The sequence below is a fragment of the Solanum lycopersicum genome, chromosome 9 (assembly GCF_036512215.1).
Source record: "Solanum lycopersicum chromosome 9, SLM_r2.1".
Lineage (NCBI taxonomy): Eukaryota > Viridiplantae > Streptophyta > Magnoliopsida > Solanales > Solanaceae > Solanum > Solanum lycopersicum.
The window spans coordinates 63,093,660-63,111,869 of record NC_090808.1 but is presented as its reverse complement, the minus strand read 5'-3'; the positions used below and the strand labels follow the sequence as shown (position 1 = coordinate 63,111,869).

General features: G+C 33.5%; 2 protein-coding genes across 4 annotated transcripts; one reads left to right on the top strand and one right to left on the bottom strand.

Moving 5' to 3' along the window:
- The first annotated feature begins 704 nt into the window (after positions 1–704).
- On the top strand, positions 705–10,767 carry LOC101266453 (uncharacterized). Of its 3 annotated transcripts, XM_069288777.1 has the most exons (12): positions 705–830; positions 2,533–2,657; positions 4,292–4,688; positions 5,132–5,206; positions 6,123–6,176; positions 6,390–6,468; positions 6,544–6,671; positions 7,949–8,032; positions 8,213–8,296; positions 8,907–9,058; positions 9,518–9,668; positions 9,968–10,767. In XM_069288777.1, exons 3-12 carry the CDS (start codon positions 4,341–4,343, stop codon positions 10,265–10,267), a joined length of 1,455 nt encoding a protein of 484 aa, XP_069144878.1. In that variant the 5' UTR covers positions 705–830; positions 2,533–2,657; positions 4,292–4,340; the 3' UTR covers positions 10,268–10,767. The 3 variants fall into 3 exon arrangements, with proteins under 3 accessions (XP_069144878.1, XP_010326622.1, XP_025888580.1); XM_010328320.4 differs by lacking the exon at positions 705–830 and having other exon boundaries at positions 2,517–2,657; XM_026032795.2 differs by lacking the exon at positions 705–830 and having other exon boundaries at positions 2,517–2,657; positions 9,842–10,767.
- A 1,182-nt stretch (positions 10,768–11,949) lies between these two features.
- Positions 11,950–16,869, bottom strand: LOC101267058 (exosome complex component RRP4 homolog). Its single transcript, XM_004247438.5, has 7 exons — positions 16,451–16,869; positions 16,213–16,314; positions 16,090–16,135; positions 15,249–15,338; positions 14,155–14,220; positions 13,891–13,959; positions 11,950–12,651 (listed from the first exon to the last, which is right to left on the bottom strand). Exons 1-7 carry the CDS (start codon positions 16,600–16,602, stop codon positions 12,199–12,201), a joined length of 978 nt encoding a protein of 325 aa, XP_004247486.1. The 5' UTR covers positions 16,603–16,869; the 3' UTR covers positions 11,950–12,198.
- Positions 16,870–18,210: the final 1,341 nt, after the last annotated feature.

The following is an 18,210-nucleotide window of genomic DNA, read 5'->3' as shown; positions in this document are numbered from 1 at the left end:
TACTTTACCATCAAAGAAGAAATTCGAAAACAAAGAGTGTTACTTAATAATATTAGAACTGATTGCATGATTGCAAATCTGTTAACAAAAAGCTTCCAACCAAAGACATTTAAAGAACATGTTCAAATAATGGGTCTTGATTTTACTTATAATTGATACATTTATGATTTTTTACACTTTGAGCTCAAATTATTTGTTTCTGATATACATTAATGAATATCTTGTTTCTCATAATGGTGTACACATTATTATTTTGAGAAATTACAAGACGGGTCTCTATAAGACATTATATTGAACCGTAATGTTATATGTTTTTATAGCTTATAAACCTAGTATGATAAGTTGCTAATGTAGTAGTATATGAAATGAAATATGTAGCTTAAAATTTATGTACAACCGTTATAACTCACATTAGTAGTTTGTTATATTGTGATATGTATGACGGGCATTATAGAAGAGATCTATTGTATGCGCAACTAATATTTATTAAATATTAATGTTATATGGTTATGAACCAAGTGGGAGAATGTAAGAATTATTATTAATTATTTCTTACTTACGGTTCAAGTTTACTTGTAATCCAAGTAATACCATAAATAATATTTTAATAAGAAATAAATCTCGTTTGTACATTGATTACTTGATTGACGTACCAGATTAAATCATAACCTCTATAAATTGATCCTCTTCTACCTATTAGTATCATCGCATATTGTCTACGATAATTCCATCGCTGGCGATTGTGGTAACATGAAGTTAGGGCAAGGAGGTAGAAACCCATTTACGACTAACTCTTCTGCTTTTCTCTGTGGTGATATCTTCCTCATCAGGTATGTACTCCTAACGATCTCTATGTAAGATTATCATGTTCAAGATCCTAATATTATGTTATTAAAGTATTTAAACTTACAATAGGTGCGTTGAGCTTTTCCTAATACTTAAGTAAATAAGCCTGTTTCTTGATCAATTGAACTATAAACTTTGTCTTGACGGTAAAATCATGCTTTTTTCTTTAATAAAGGGATAATCTAACAATTTATTTATTTTTCATGAATTATGACATTTGCATCAATTTGTATTGTTGTTTTATTTCGTTGTACACCTTCACTTAGATCTTGATGTTAACAATTAGCTCTTTACATTTACATATTAGTCATAATATTCTAAAATAATTGCAGTCATGATCTTATACTCTAACTCTGTAGAGCTTCTTTGAGATAATGCTTTATTTTTTGGCTTTCTAAAAAATCAAAAAGTCATCTAGTTTCATCGCATAACTGTTATATGATTTTTTAAAAAATTGAATAAGTTAATCAGTCTACATAAAAAAAAATGTAGTTAATGGTGATGTTTTTTCAAAGCTAAAAAAATTAATATTGGTTCATTCTAACATATTACAATACCACATAAATTGGCTCAACACATGTAAAATAAATGTTATATATGATCTGGTCATGTTAAGATATAAGAGTTTCATAGTTAGATTCCGATTAAATTTTGAATCATCTAATTTTTCACCAATTAACTTTTTGTACATATTCATTATGCTCCGCTGTGGTCAGCTTCTCATTGCGGTGAAAAATACTTATTGATCTAAATCCTACTACCTCAAATTTGTGAACAATTTTAATGTAATTTTTTCTTTCATCGATATTTTCTTTTGTGAACAAGCTATTCTATCCAACAATTCACTTTTCATGTAAATAAAAAGTAGTTAAAATGATCTTGCATGAAATTGAAATTGTTCAGTACCCTAACAAACTTTAAGTTCTACCATCCACTATTATTAGTCACCACCACTAACCATCTTTGCTTCACTAATACGGTTTTAAACAACTGCCATAACTAACAATTATCATGACTGCCACCATTACAATTGATCGCCAACACACTCACTATCTTCATCCTTATAATTATATCCACTGCTATCAGTCTATCACCACTATTATCATTATCACGATCACCTCTACCATTTCATCATTTACTATCGTCAGTGCGGTCAATCTCTGCTATTAACCCCATGCATCATTCCAACTAGCATTATTATTTATTATCACCACACATTCTTTAGCATCACTATAAACACCGTAAACCACTAATATTAATCAACTTCATTATCACCATCACCATCAATTACCACTATCTCACCGACTACTGCTGTTAACCATCATCACCATTAACCAATAACATATATCGTGACCACTACTAACACTAGAACAAACCTTCTCCACCTCACTTGCAAATACAAATATTTCATTTTTTTATTTAATAATAAATTTATTTTATTAAATTATAGTTTTAATATTTAGAATTGTATGTTAATTGTGCTTATAAATATATAAATCATACATATTTAAATGTCGAAAAATGAATCATCGTAATCATTTTGTGTTTTAAATAACATATTACATTTAATATTATGAAAATTAATGAGGGCAAAAACAAACTCTTTCTTTCTTCTTCTTCTATATTATATTTTATTTTAAAAAGATTTTCAATCAATTTTTTTTTTAAACTGAAAATCTTATACAGATAAGTATTAAGGTTATAACATGAAAAGAGCAAGCCTCAGTCTACCGGACATTACTCGATAGCGCCTGAGGAGACAGAGCCGGTGCCTGCCGCCTGCCGCCTGCCGCTGTTCATCCTCGTGTCAGGTAAGAGCCCTCTTTTTTTATTTTTAAAAAGAATCAATTGAAGATTAAGAAAAATATTAAATATGTTGAAATTTTCTTGAAAAAAACTCAACTGAATTGAGTTGATACTAGTTCGAAGCTATATTTGTGCTTGTTCAAGAAGAAATTTCGATTATTTTCTCTGTATTTGAAGTTTTTGAACTCCATGTTAAAGCTATTGAAATTTTCTGCTGGCTGAAGGCTTGAAACCATGAATTCGATTTCTGCTTTTCATCTGTCGGTGTTGTGTATTTTTTAGAAGTTTTAGATCCATTTTTGCTAACGATATAGTGTTTTGAGTCCTTAGAAAAATTAGCTTTTTTAGGTACATCGTGTATGAAGTGTTTCTTTGTTTAGCTATTACTGCTAGAGATATTTGGAGTGGTGATATGCATTTTGGCTCTTTCAAGCTTGATTGTCAAGTAGTTTTTACTATTTACTGCATATTGGTAATTGCATAGTTTTGCACAAATGCTATGTTCTCGGCTGCTGCAGCTGAATGTTACACAGCTACTATGTTTTTCTCGGCTTCTACAACTGAATTTTGCACTGCAGCTATGTTCTGCCTGGCTCCTATAACTGAATTTTGCACACCTGCTATAGCTTTATTTTCAAACAACTGCTATGTTCTTTTTGGCTGCTGCAGCTGAAGAAAACAAAAATGAAAACTAAAAGATGACAACTTCATCCTAAGTAGGAGGGAAAGGATAAGAAGCATTCAAAGTGTACATAGAAAGAGAAAAAAAAAACCTTGAGAGTAGCAGAAGAACATAGCATGTTAGGAATTACAATGAATTAATTCTTTTAAACACCTACTTTTTAATAAAACAATATCCAAATAAAAAGCTCAAGATGGCAGAGGCGAACTGAATTAGAGAAAACCAAAATAATTTAGTTGTGGTTATTGGTGCACCAAATGAAAAATCGATTAAACCGAACCGAATTGAGCCTGACCAACAATGTCCACCCCTATTTGTAAAAGAACTTGATAGTGGATTAAGATCTGAATTTTACTTGAAAAATGTTGAAGTTGAAAAAAATATATTCTTCTTTCTTAACGTTAGAAGTATTTAGACCTTAAATTAAACTACTCAAATCCTTGTATTAGTGAATAAAATATTTAGACCTTGAATTAAACTACTCAAATTCTTATAATCGTAAATAAAGTATCTTACAACAAAATCCAAGACAATGTATTGCAAATACATGGCTAACATCTTAATAAGCTGAGTCAGCCTACCAATATATATAATAACATAACTATCAAATGTTTCTATTAAACTTAAAGATTTCATGTCTTGTAAAAATACTGCTTCCTTTTTCCATATTAGTTGTCAAAATTCATATAAATATTTGTCCCGATCGAAGTACTTGTCATTTTCCCCGAAAGAGATAGTTCATTAATTTTTTTTCACATTTTTGCCTTAATATTAGTTGTTTCGTTTGATTATAGTGACATAACATAAAAACTATAAATTTGAAGAGTTCAAACAAGTCATTATTGGTTGATGTTATTAACTTATTATTGTTTAAATACCCATAAAATTTGTTTAGCCATATTTATGAAGAGAGGTAAGGGAAAATTAGTAAAATATTATTTCTTATCATATCTTCAGGCGTATGCAAAACAGAATTTCAGAGGCCTGACTCCCCAAATAAACAGAAATGCTAAGGGCAACCATGTCAACAATTCCTCTTCCATTTCAATATGCGCACTTGTTCTCCCTTTACCCTTTCCAGAAGCCCCTCATCCAGGTTTTCTCTCAGCCAAGAAAGATAACAACTACTGCAAGACGACTGTTTTCGCTGAAACCCCTTGCAGTTTCATCCCCAATCAGGAACTACGGTGATGAAAGAATCGATCCCACATACTTATCTTGCTCGATGCCTCACAAGAATCCTCTCAAAGTGGCGGTTTTGGTTAGTGGTGGCGTTGATAGCAGCGTGGCTCTTCGTCTACTTCATGCTGCTGGACATTCCTGCACTGCTTTTTATCTCAAGATTTGGTTTCAAGTACGTAATTTTACTACTGCCCCATATCAATTAGTCTTAGTGTTGCCGAAGAATATGGGTTGTTTACTACTATTCCTTCTTTCTCTGTCCCTATAGATAGATCAAATAACTGCGAGTAGTGTATTTTGTTAGCGACCAGTGTTAGATTTTTCCTTGGACAAGCTTTCATAAACTAAATTGTACCTTGATTCTCAGATAACTTGTGCCAATTAGTTATACATGATTTAGTACCAGAAATCAAATGTACTTATTAATTCAGAATCAAATGTTGTAGAAGTTATGAAAGATTAAAGAATTAAATGTTTCTGGCTCACACTATTTTAGCTATGAGAAATTTATACCGAGGTGGGTTTGCCTTATATCTTAAACAAAATGAGCCCTTAATCTTTTTAGTTTCAAGCAGTGTTGAACAATCATCAAGTGTATTGCCTTTTCTTTTGTAGGAAGACTTCGAGAACTACTGGTCTGAATGCCCATGGGAGGATGACTTGAAATATGCGAAGGGTGTTTGTGACCAGGTCACTCTCTTTTCCTTGGTTATTTTCTCTTTTCATGTATTGATCTGGAAGAGAATTTGATACCTGGTAGACATAGAGTCATCTCTGTGGTGATAGCTCTGACTGATTTAGGTTAATATCTGTTAAATGCTTGTTACTTACTGCATAAATTGTTAGTTTCTTTTTATTATTGTTATTATTTTTTTTGGTGGGTTGAGGGATAGATCCATCAACTTTGCAAGACTTGTTAATTACATTGAGAGCCTGTTTGTATTGGCTTAAAAGTTGGTCAAACCTACTTGTAAGTCATTTTATCTTTTGAGTGTTTGACAAATTTAAAAATAACTTAAAATAAGTTAAAAGTCAAAAGTAGGACTCTCCCTACTTTTTATCTTTAACTTAAAAGTCATTTAAGTTTGACTTTATAAAGTTACTTTTTAAAAGCTACTTTTTTCAAGACAATCCACACGGGTTCTAAAGGCCAGTGGAGAATTAAATCTATTGTTAATGGACAAGCTTATACAACTTCCTGGCCTGGCTGTGGAAAAAGGGAAAAGGGTAGCCATACCAAATAGTTTATAGGATTAAATTGGAAGCATTTTCGGACATGACATGCTTTACCTTTTGCACATAATCCAGATTGTGGGTGATTGTTTCTTTTTCCTGGTGTTGCATTAGTAATCTGATAGATATTACTCACTATGTTTCCAGAAGCGCTTTTCAGGTTGATGTTATATTTCCACAAGCGCTTTTCAGGTTGATGTTATGTTTCCACATTCTCTTTTCATGTTAAAGTTATGTTTCGACAAGCTCTTTTCACGTTGATGATTCCTATTATTGGGGGTGGGGGTGGGGGTGGGGGGAGGGGGGTCCCTTGCATTAGTTAGTTTGATATTTCCAATTAAGTTTCCACAACATTTGTTTTCTGACTTCTCAGGTTGATGTACCATTGGAAGTTGTCCATTTGACTGATGAATATTGGAATAATGTGGTAAGTTTCGGCTTACTTTTCAGCTGCTTTGATTACACATTTTCCAGCCTTGCGCCCTTGCCTCGTGAATAGTTTTTTTTTTTTTAAACCTTAGATTGGATTTTTATACTAATGTATCTTTATGTGATGCAATATAAAGATAATCTGGGGGCTATTGATGAAAGCTCCGTCATAATATTAGTTTGTTTTGATTAGTAAGTTTTCCATGTTTAGGTGTCATATATCATTGAGGAGTACAAATGTGGCAGGACTCCAAATCCAGATGTCCTTTGTAATACTAGGATAAAATTTGGTCAGTCATGTTATATGAAAAGCAATCCACTATTCTTTAGTTTCGTTAGCGTGATAGTGAAAAATTTATTTTCAGGTGCTTTTATGGATGCCATTAGTGGAATGGAATTTGACTTTGTTGCTTCGGGACATTATGCAAAGATTGTCCATGCATCTACTGAGCAGCTGGACGAACCTTCTGTCTTGGAATTGTCAAAAGATATGGTGTGTTTTTATATTCGTACATGTTTCTTAGAGCCTCTTACCCTATTTTCTTTTGTAAAAGTTTGATATGTTCACTTGAGAAGGGGATATCTTGAAGATGAGAGTGGTGTGGAAGAGTCTTGCTTCACTGTAGGTAAAATGAAGAACATATGGGAAATGACTTACAGATATACATGGTTGGGAATTAAACATTATAGTCCCATCAAAAGAAGTTCTTTTGTAAGAGACAGACATTTAGCAGTTGAGGATACAAAGTTTGATTTAACACCTTCCCAACCCACCTAGCCCCCGTTGCTTTTAACCAAGATATCTTCTTTGAACTTATGATCAACGTCTTTCACGACTGTCTGTATAATTCTTTCAGGTAAATTTGGTATATGTTTCTTGAGATATATTACATTTGGTTCTTATCTTGAAAAATATAGTAAATGTGATGAAGCGTCTTAAGATATATCTCATAATGAAATTGTAATGTAGATCTCGAAATTATGATTAAAAACAGATAAATAAAACAACCAAAGCAAATATATTATTCTGTTGAAGGTTCATATGTAGTATCAATACTGCTCCAAGAATGATGGTTAACTAGGAGTTCATCATCTTTTGATACAGAAGAAATAGTTTAATTTGCCACACTTCAATTCCTGATTTACTGAGAGTTTTACATCTTACACCTTTTCCTATGTGTACCAGAAGCATTGCAAGGGTATACAAGTGATTGGAATATATTTTTGGTTTGATGTGTACACTTCCACAGAATTTCTCCTGTAAACAAAGTAAAAACTTTTTTGATTTGGTGAAAAAATCAAATAAATGAAAAATTGGTCCGACTTGGGCAGGTTGGGCAATGATCTTTTCATTTTTCACAAATTGACCAAATGTCCAATCCATCTTGATTCAAGTGAATTTCGGACGGGATGGATCATGAGCCAATCATTGACTTAACTCTTTTTGACCGGCCTAAATTTAGGCAGACATTCCTATTTGACACCCCTAAGTTGGTGAGAGTAGCATGCTGTGCAAGTGGTGTCCTCCACTTTCTGTTGAAAACTTGGATTGGATGACTCTTCAAATCTCCTGCCTATTCGTGGCATAATGCTCATATCTTATTCTATGTAACAGTAACATTAAACAATATATGAGTGACATTCTTTGAAATGCCACTTCTAATAATCATTTTTTATGTATTTTGGAAGTTTAAGTCCTTGTCCCCGAGCCTTTTCATTCGGTTGGGTCAATTTGGCTGATTTCTTATGTCTGCAGTGGTGCTGTTTCAGGTCAAGGACCAAACCTACTTCCTTTCTCATCTCTCACAGGCTCAGCTTAAACGACTTATTTTCCCACTTGGATGTATTCAAAAGGTGAGGTGAGGCTGTTGTCTTTGCACTTATCTTCTTTACAATGTATATTTTTAAAATCAAATATTAAATCGTAGAGAGGGAATCTGTCTTCACCCTCCTTCCTTCTTGGATGTGATTGTTTGAAAAAGTTCAACTCTTCATTGAGGCTGAATTACTCTTGATCTTTCATCATATGTGCAGGATGAAGTTCGCATGCTTGCTAAGTCATTTAATCTACCAAACCAAGAAAGGAAGGATTCACAAGGAATATGTTTTCTCGGCAAGGTCTGTTTTACCAGCACATTCCTCAGCTACATTTGTTTTTTTGGTATAAGGTGTTGTTTGGCAAACCTATGTCATTCTCGTGGAGTAACTCAAATAAGTTATTTACTAAATCATTCAACTATTCTGCTGGTAAGCTGTAATCAGTTAATTAGACCTCTTAACAATGTTACATGGGTATCATTTGCTAAATAATAATGTATTGAGTTTTCCAGATTAGTTGTGGCAGACAGTAATTGTTTAAACTTGTCTATGAAAAGTGGGTGGGATTTAGTGATTTACAATGTATTTTCTATATTTAAGACCATTTCATATCAATCTGCCAGTGCAACATGGTATAAAGAATGTAGAGGTTCATAGTTTCCATCCACCAGTACAAGTCATGTAAGTAATTTCATAACCATGATCAGCTCTATATTTCAAAACTTCATCTTCTGCATAGAAGGTCTACACAACAAAAGTTTTAGCCATAGACTCATCTTGTAGCTATATACTTTCTTAATTTTGTTAGATTTTGCACGCTTCTCCATAAGGATTAAGATTTGTTCTAATTTTTGGTAAAAGTTCGGTTTTCCCCCTAAGATCTTAGTGTCAGTTCCATTTGGAATTTCAGATAAAATTCAGTGAATTTGTTGCTAGACACATTGGAGAATCAGAAGGTATTATATTGGAAGCAGAGAATGGAGATTATCTTGGAAACCACCGTGGTTTTTGGTTCTATACTATTGGTCAGCGCCAAGGTTTACGTCTTCCTGGAGGGCCCTGGTATGCTATGAGCTCTTTCTTAGTATATGTACTATCTGTGGTCTCAAGAGGTTAAGCAGTTTGATTATCTTATTGTTAACTGTTTTTTATGGTGTTATTACCGCCGTCAGAAGTCAAATGGTTAAGTCCAGTTGGGGCAACTGGGCCAGACGACATTGATAGCGGAGTTTCCGTGGTAAGGTACAAAGCTTTTTGTCTGGGTCTTGGGCAGACGTACTCAACTGGTACAAATAGAAAGGCTCGTCCAGTGAGTGATGACTCTCATGGATACTCGACCTTCAACAAGATGATAGTTGCAATAATCCACAGTAAACAGATAACAAAATGCTTGCATTGTCATCTTATATTCCTGGCCTTCATGACATTTAGGACTTAGCAATTAGTCTCATCAATCCGAATGAGTCAATCTTTTTCATATATCTTTAAATGAACTTATTAGAGATCTTCCTTATTTTGTAGGTATGTTGTGGAGAAGGATATTAAAAATAATGTAGTCTACGTATCAAGAAATTATTTCTCTGTTGACAAGAAAAGACGGTTATTTCGCGTTGGATCCTTGAAATGGCTCAGTGGTTTATTTCCTAAACAAATCGATGAGCTTCAATGCAAGGTAAAAAATTTCCTTTTCTCCCCATTGAACTTCTTATTTTGAACATCTGAATGACACCTTTTACATATCTAAGAATGTCCAACATGAGCTTAGGTTAAAAACAAACGTTAATATGTACATGACATGACTCACAAGTGAAATACAGTTGACTTTCTTGTATTTTCGTTTTGTAGCCTGATTATTTTATTCTGGGAGCACTGTCATATTTTAAGTTTTGCATTGTGAGCTTGGTAACAGTAGAATTTCAGAGTGATAGGTGTTGGTGTACAAGCAAATGCTCATTTTCAATTGTTCTTTAGGTTCGTCATGGTCCTGGGTTTTACAACTGCAGCTTGGTCATGGAAGTTGATCAACATGGCCAGGAAGTTGCAGTTGTCCGGTTATCTGGAGATGATCAGGGTTTGGCAGCTGGACAATTTGCGGCCTTTTACGATGGAAGGACTTGTATTGGTTCTGGCATAATACTGGAGTCATGGGATGATCAGGGATATCCTATTTGTGAGAGGGCTCTTGAAATTGCTCGAATGGAAGATAAATCCAAGCTCGGGAAACCTGTCAAGATAATGGTAAAACCTGAGCTTAGTGTTACTACAATCTGATTATGACTACCAGACAAATCCTTATACTACTAATTGTAGAATTATTTTCAACATGAGTGCATTCTGAACAATGGGATTTCGCCTGATTTGATAACCGTTAAATTGACTGGGATAGCTTGAAGAACAGCAGAGTGACAAAGTGTTTTTAGGCTCTATACTTTGAACTCTCGAAATTCATCAGGAGGGATAGTCTTTACCTTCTCAAGGTAGGGGTTAAGGTTTCCACACACTCCACCCTCCCCAAACCCCTCCAGTGGGATACAATGGGTTCGTAGTTATTATCAGGAGGGGTAGTGAAGTTTGCACCAGAGACTGGACTGGTTGGTTGGTTGGTTGATCTTCAGTTATAGAGTAACTAGTGTCAATATGATGGACCAGTTGCTTCATGTTATGTATTAACACACAACAATTCTTCTTTGTTGTTCTCAGTGTGTCAGTGAATTTTGTTGGCTTTGAGAAGATATTTGTCCAATTATATCAATATCACTTTTAATCTCAAATGTATGATGTTTAATTTTGCAAGCAGCAAGTGATTCTTTACTTGTATTGGCAACAAATTACTAGAACTTAGAAGCATGATGATGCATTCTTGAACTGAGTGGCTTGTCCTCCACTGAAAATAAACAAAGTATCTCGTATACTCGAAGAGCAATTTGTCTTATTTTTAGTTAATTATTGTACATTTAGTGTTGGATACTTGCTTTGGAGCTATTTGTACGTTCAAGATGAGTTTTGAGATTATCAATTTGTCTAATATTTTTTCTCTATACATGTCCAAACACAACTTTGTTTTATCAAAATATGAGCAATTTGTTTTCTCAAATAAAAGAATAAAGAAAAAGACAACACTTATCTTTTTGTGTGTGTATATATATATATATATATATAAATAAATTTTATTGAAAAATTTGAAGGTCTTTTTTAAAAAAAAAGTGACTTTAGGCTGCTAATTTTATTGAGTAGACGATGCTCTAAGGACATTTCTATGATCAAAGAAAGAATAAAGCCTAACAGTGTGTTTGATATGAGGGAAAAAAAATTCTTCAATGATATGAGGGGAAAAAAAATTTCTTAACTTTTGAAGGGAGGTCATTCAAAACAAAAAAAAAAATTCTTCAATGATATGAGGAAAAAAAAAAATTTCTTAACTTTTGAAGGGAGGTCATTCAAAACTTTTGTCCAAATCGTAAAATATTTTCATTCATACCAAACAAACCCTAAGAAAGAACCATGAACCAAGTTTGTCACTGATTTATTTCCCTATTTCTTTTTAACCACTTCACCAATGTACATTATACACCTTTGCCTCTGTAAACTTCAGGAGGCTTGCAAGTTACAACTCCTTACATTATACCTTTATGGAGTATGTGAATAATATAAAGCACCTCAATTTACCTTGAAATTTTTTGAAATAATAATTCAAAAAAAAAAACTCCAATAATATATATATGATAGGGCAAATCCTTCAGGTTTGGTCAACTTGTTCGTTTTGCTTTAAATTACAGTGGCCAATTTGAATTTTTTTGATTCAAAATGCTTACCAAATTACTGAGATCCATCCAAAAATTGAGAAAAAAATGTACACGAGACTAGCCAAAAATAACACTTGGAATATTGCTTTCACTTTCCAAGCTAAAAAACATTAGACACTAACAAGTAAAAAGACCAGCAATACAGACAAGTGAAAACATAAGAAAAATTTTCATTGCTGGGAAGAAAAACTTTGATCTTCAGCTGCACACTCCTTACTAATGCACATAAATCAAAAGTGTGAATTTAAGGGGATATTCAGAAGGAAACTCTTTTACAGATCTTTTTCAATTAAAGGGTGACATAGCGCTACCCGATTCAGCTTAATAGATTCCTAATCTCTTCTATCTTTTGCATAATCGACAATCCAAGAAAGGCAAATGTAGATGATGAGTTGTAAACTATCTCCTCCTTTTTGATGTGCTCCGTCGTTCAGCTTCTTGCTCAGCAACTCGAACATGGAATTCTGCTTCAAGCATCTCATGTACACCAAGGTTTAAAGATAAGCTCAAGGTAACTGTCTCCATTATGGAGTCCAAATTAACCATGAAGCCTAAAGCTGAGAATACAGTGATGGCATTTGCTATCCTGCATATATATTGTCTTATTTCCAGTGGTGTATCAGTTGGTTCTTCACTAGAACCTGGTAAGCTTGATGAATGGGTGTTCTGTGGATCGGACTTATTTACTTGATCCTCCACCATTACATCTTTTACATCAATGTGTTCCCCAACCCAAATTAATCCATTGCAGCCAAAAATCAAGTCAACTCCATACTGATCTAGATGGTGGAAATGCTGTTTACGCCTTTTCACTAGATATGGAGGGATTTTGAGTAGTTTCCCTCTTTCAAGCTATTAAAAAGGAAAAATAGAATTGTTCAGAAGAACTCAACCACTAGAAACACCAAATCATCAGAGCATATGTTCTCAAACAAATTGATAATTAATGTCTGAAATCTGAAATATATTCAAGGGGACAAACAAAAATTGCAAAGCTTAGGTAAAAATGCACATTTCATTCCACTGACCACCCCAAGAAAAAGAGACGTAACATGACGAGAAGCAACTGAAAAGTATAGCTCTATGTGATGGTGATATCAGCAGCATATAAAAGGCCTTCTTGCCAGTATTTAAAGCAAAATAACAATCTAATGCAGATCATGTCAAGGTCCTTTGTATTCTCTATTCGAACTTTATGGTCAGATCATCTGCTTAAGTAAAACTTCTGCCGTTTGTACCATGAGGTTTTAACTAATATTGTCCTTTATATTCACAGACAGATTCATTTTAATCCATTGAAATATAGACATGGTTTAAAATATATGCGGCAGTGTTCAGGGAAGCGTGAAGCGGAAAAAAGCGATAACGCCCCGCTTCACGCTTTAAGCAATGAAGAGCTTGCTTTAAGCGATGAAGCGCTGACATACTCATTCTAGTCTGTGAAGCGTAGAAGGCTCGAATCGCTTTGCTTCATTGCTGCACTCACTTTCCTGAACACTGATATGCGGTCTACTGTGGGGTTTTGCCAAGAGCTTAAATTAATATTTGAAGATACTTATTATTTTGTAATTAATTATCATATTGTTAGGGTACTTAATAGATTTATTAAATGTGGCAAATTAATGCTTAAGATATCGGGATTTGGTTCGCCTAGATAGTGATATTGAGTGCTATTCACGTCTAGAGTGTATCCGGGACAAGACAGAGAACTCGTTAGACCGTGGAAAATTAAGATTAACTTCAAAAATTTCATCAGACATATCATCTTCCTGCTTCCTACAAGCAAGCAACTCCATCCCAGCTATTATGCAAAATTATTTTACGCTTTTTAAATGGGAAAAGTTTAATCCATGGTTTTAATTAACCATAAATCCATCTACCTAAAATCTCTTGTGAATGCTAGAAATGTATATCCCCCACCTTGTGGAGATTGAATTTGAATCCCAGTCCTACTCCCACACAAAGCTTTTATGGTCAAACAGGTAGGAGGAGGAAAAGGTGAGAAAATGAGGTGCTTATTTCCAACCTGATAATCAAAACAATAACTCTGAAACAAAATTTAGTGTTCTAATTTCAATTATGAAAACACACCTTTCCATACTTTTGGCTTCTAGCTTGGAGGTGTAGACTCCCATCATGTTGGAAACCACGGACTTCAGCCTGAAGATGGACAATTTCGCTTAGATTACCATACTTGCAGAAAATAAAATAAAATAAAAGGAGAATGACATGCACATATAATCAGTAAGGACAGACGAGACATAATTGCATTCATCATAATCCACAGATGGATGCCACACATAAAATGGTCCCTTCAAGAATTTGATAAATAGTCAAAGGAGCTGGGGAGCTTACACAGATGACATCATTCTCCACAAATATGCTTCGCATATTGAGTTCATCAACTGCTGTTCGCCGCCTCTGGAATCATAGAATAAGAGGAAGTAGTTAATTTTAGTTTGACTATGACCATGACTAAGTAAGACCTAAAAGAATGCAACATAATGACAGAAATTCAGGGAAACAAAAAGGAAAAGGAAGTGTATATTTGCTTCAGGGGACAAACTTCAAAAGTTGTATCTGCTCTACAGGTCGAGTCACAAGTCAAGATCGAACTTCTATAGGCATGTCACCCTTCTAACTCTTTAGTTTCAATACCTTGGGAACTTCAGATCTCTTTAAGCAAGCTTCAGGCAGTGGGCTCATTTATTGAACAATAATAGAAGTTATACTAGTTTGATAAATTCACTGTACTGTTATGATAAATTTAGAGAATGGAATTGGGGAGAAACTTGTTGCCCATGAAGGTCTAATTATTTAAATGTTGAGACAGCAGTGTTCTTTAAAATATGAGATTGTGCATAGAGTTAAAAGCTGGACAAAGTTCATCTTACTCTCCAAGGCAGAAGTGAATCCTTTACAACCACAGGTCCACAGCAAATGTGCCTCGATCCCAAACAAGTTGGGGTAGGCCATATGAATCCATGCTATCTTGGACTTATAGATCCATTGGGCTATTCGATTCATGTTACCAAAGGAAGTTAAAGAGATGACTTCTTCAAAGAGGAGCAAAGTTGGTTCCCTGCTGCTAAAGTGAAATAGACTAGGGTCTTAAGCCACAGAGGCGGAGGGGGTTGAAACTGAAGAATTTGGAAAAATGATATAAAACAGCCATAGGAAAATCTTTTCAGCTCTTTTTTCTCTAGGATTTCAATATGCAGTGTCACAAGTGGGTACATATGGTGACACAGAATAAAGGAGGTCCTGATTTCGGTGCTCAACTGATTCCTTACAAATGTTTCTTTACATGCAGACAAGATGCAATAAGGACTCCAAATTACACAATCTTGACTAGTGAATTATCCAGAAAATATAACCATCACATCATGGGACCAAAATCAATTCAGAGATTATGCTCAAATGGGCTTAGTGACATTGTAAACAATAACCTGAATGCCATCTGGAAGATTCATAGAAGAGAGCATTAGTACAGCGTCTTGGCTGAAATTAATTTCCAACCTCCATCTCTTTGGAGCAACCTTTACATCAAGAATATTAATAATCATTAGATATATATCTAACCGCAAGAAACATTAATATTTCTTGCCAAAGTAAATGGAGACAAGTAAAAAGGAGGACACATGTGTTCTTTTCCTTTATGTTCTCTTAGTGCCCTTTCTTTGAAATTCAGCACCAAAGGCATGCACAATTAGATTATCCATATATTAATGTGAAGGCTAATATATTTCTCTAACAAATGGTAGAGTGAAAAAACCCACGCTATTATGAATTTATGATCATACTAGGAAAACCTGAAGAGCAGCGGAAATAATTTAACTCTCTATCCTATCCCTTACAATTACCTGGGGATACATTAGGAGAGAGTTGCATTTTGCTAAGTGAACTTTGAACAAGATGCTCCCGGGGTTAGGCATGGTAAGGGGAAAATGGTAGATTGAAAATAAGTTGATTCCAAGCCTTGAACTCATGACCTACCAGTCACTAAAGAGAGCAACTTTACCATTGCAACAGGTTTCGACTTTCGTATCAATTGAGGTTTCTAACTACTACAGTACTACCCAAAAATACCGATTCAATCAACTAGAAACAAATTGTCCATACACTAGCATTAAACTTCTAATTATAAGCACTTAAACATAAAAGGAGCAAAGATTACTCAATTTTCAATATTTTTGGAAGAAACCGATGTAAGAGCTAGCAGCAAATGAAACACCTAAACATGAAAGAAGCAAACTTGACAAGAAACTCATTGCAGGGAATCAGACTCACCTCAATAACGCGGCCGACTATAATATCACCAATCTCCGGCTTATACCTACATTAAAAAGAACCCTTTTTTCACCTTAAAATCAAGCTTAAAATCAACAAAAATTCAAACTTTAAACACTAAACCTGGCCCTTAAAGGTCTAACATAAACAAGCTTATTCACCCGCTCAACCACTCCACATACACTTGCAACAACATCATTGCCCATCTCCAACGTCCCATGTCCTCTTCATTCAACAAACAAAAATGGGTCAGATACCAAAAATCGGAAAAATGAAATCAACACCTATTTTCTTAATTTGAACAAAAAGGGGTTGTAGAGTAGATACAAATGATTCATATAGAAGAACCCCAACTACTTACTTGAGGGCAGCATCTTCGTCGACTGGAATTTTGTCTGCAACAATGACAGTGGCATTGGAATTAAGCTTCGAAGAAAAGGATTCCAATTGCGCTAATGCTTTTTCTAATCTTAGCTTTTGGGTGTTGCTGAAAGATAACTGTATTCCTCTCATTTTTTTCTGATTTTGTGAACAAAAGGAAGAAGAAGAAGAACTAGTGCAGAAGAAACCCTAAAACCTCTCTTAAACCCTGTTTGCCAAGCTTGTACAATGAAATTATCAAAAAGATTTTTTTAATCTTTTTTAGATTTTTATTTTAAAATTTTGGAGCAAAAGCACAAAATTTATATTTTCCAAGTTCTTTTTTCCCTCGAGAACAGAAGGATTTTATTTATTAATTAACAGTAAGGTTCATTCATATAAAGAGTAATTGATCTAAACGATATAATTTTAATAAAGTAATTATTATAAGAGAAGGAGATGTTTCATAAATAAAAGGTTAGTTATTGTTATATTTTTTTTAAATACTACATTAGCCTTTCTTGATATGTGATTCAATGATAATTCTATATGTAGAAGTAATAGTTTACTATTAGCATATTGAGGACTATTTATGGTTATGGTTTAACAATTAAATTAAATTGTAATTCAAATTAAATTGATAAAAAAAAGTTTGATATTTAATTTAGTTTGGTTAGATTTGATTTTTAAATTTTAAAAATTGATATTACTTGATTTGGTTTTAATTTTACAAAAATTGTAAAAATAACTAAACTGAACCGATAAATTAGATATATAAATTTTATAATTATTTTATATATTATCATACATTTATATAATAAAAAAAAAACTTTAGGTCCGCCTATTTGGCACCACCATAAATCAGATTTTTTTAAAATTATTTATTTTCAAAACAAGTCTTCCCTTTCATGAAAAGTTTTTACTTTAATGAAAATTTGTGATTTTTATGAAAATATGTGACTTTTAGGAAAAGTTGTAACTTTTTTGAAAAGTTGTGACTTTTATGAAGAGTTGCGACTTTTATGAAAAAGACATAATACATATATTGGACCCTAAATTTGACTTCAAATTTTAACTTTGACCTCCAACTTTCATAATGCACAAATTGACACTTTAACTATCCAACTTTTAAATAAATAAACATATGAGTCCTACATGACACAGTACACGTAAGACACCACATAGGATAAAAAATGACATGTAGGACATGTGTATCTATTTGTTCAACTTTATACAAGTTTAAGTGTCTAATTTGTGCACATTACCCTATGTTATCTATAAATAGAGGAATTTCTTGCCACTATAATTTATAGGTTTTCCCCCCTCAATATAGGACAATCAAATTCAAATACATGACTTGAGTTTTTATGAAGTTTGTTTCATTCTTGAAAGTTTTCATGGATCTTCACCTTTACTATAAGTCATAGTGATTCATCTAAGTATTGTAAAAAAATTTTCTAGTTTAGCGACCTTTTTAAAAATTTGTTTAAGTGTCAGCAAGGATGATTGAAAATTGATCTTCCCTTTTGTCCCTTTCTACAGGCTTCTTCATATAAACAAAGCAAATTGATTTCAATTGCAACGCGACATTACAACTCTTAGACCTCTGGATGCACAATTCATAACGTTGTTGAAATGGTTGATGGTTGAATTCATTCCGTTTGGTTCTTTGGTAAACAAATCTTTTATGTATGTCATTGTTATTTGTATGTTTATTTCGAATTAAAATACATTAATTATGCTTATTATAAAGTGTATTTC

Coding starts and splice junctions, on each gene's coding strand:
- LOC101266453 (XM_069288777.1), top strand. CDS start 4,341: ATGCTAAGGGCAACCATGTCAACAATTCCTCTTCCATTTCAATATGCG. Junction 8,297..8,906: donor GAATATGTTTTCTCGGCAAG/GTCTGTTTTACC, acceptor TTGGAATTTCAG/ATAAAATTCAGTGAATTTGT. Junction 9,059..9,517: donor CGTCTTCCTGGAGGGCCCTG/GTATGCTATGAG, acceptor CTTATTTTGTAG/GTATGTTGTGGAGAAGGATA.
- LOC101267058 (XM_004247438.5), bottom strand. CDS start 16,602: ATGAGAGGAATACAGTTATCTTTCAGCAACACCCAAAAGCTAAGATTA. Junction 16,315..16,450: donor GACGAAGATGCTGCCCTCAA/GTAAGTAGTTGG, acceptor TGTTGAATGAAG/AGGACATGGGACGTTGGAGA. Junction 13,960..14,154: donor TGGAGAATGATGTCATCTGT/GTAAGCTCCCCA, acceptor GTCCATCTTCAG/GCTGAAGTCCGTGGTTTCCA.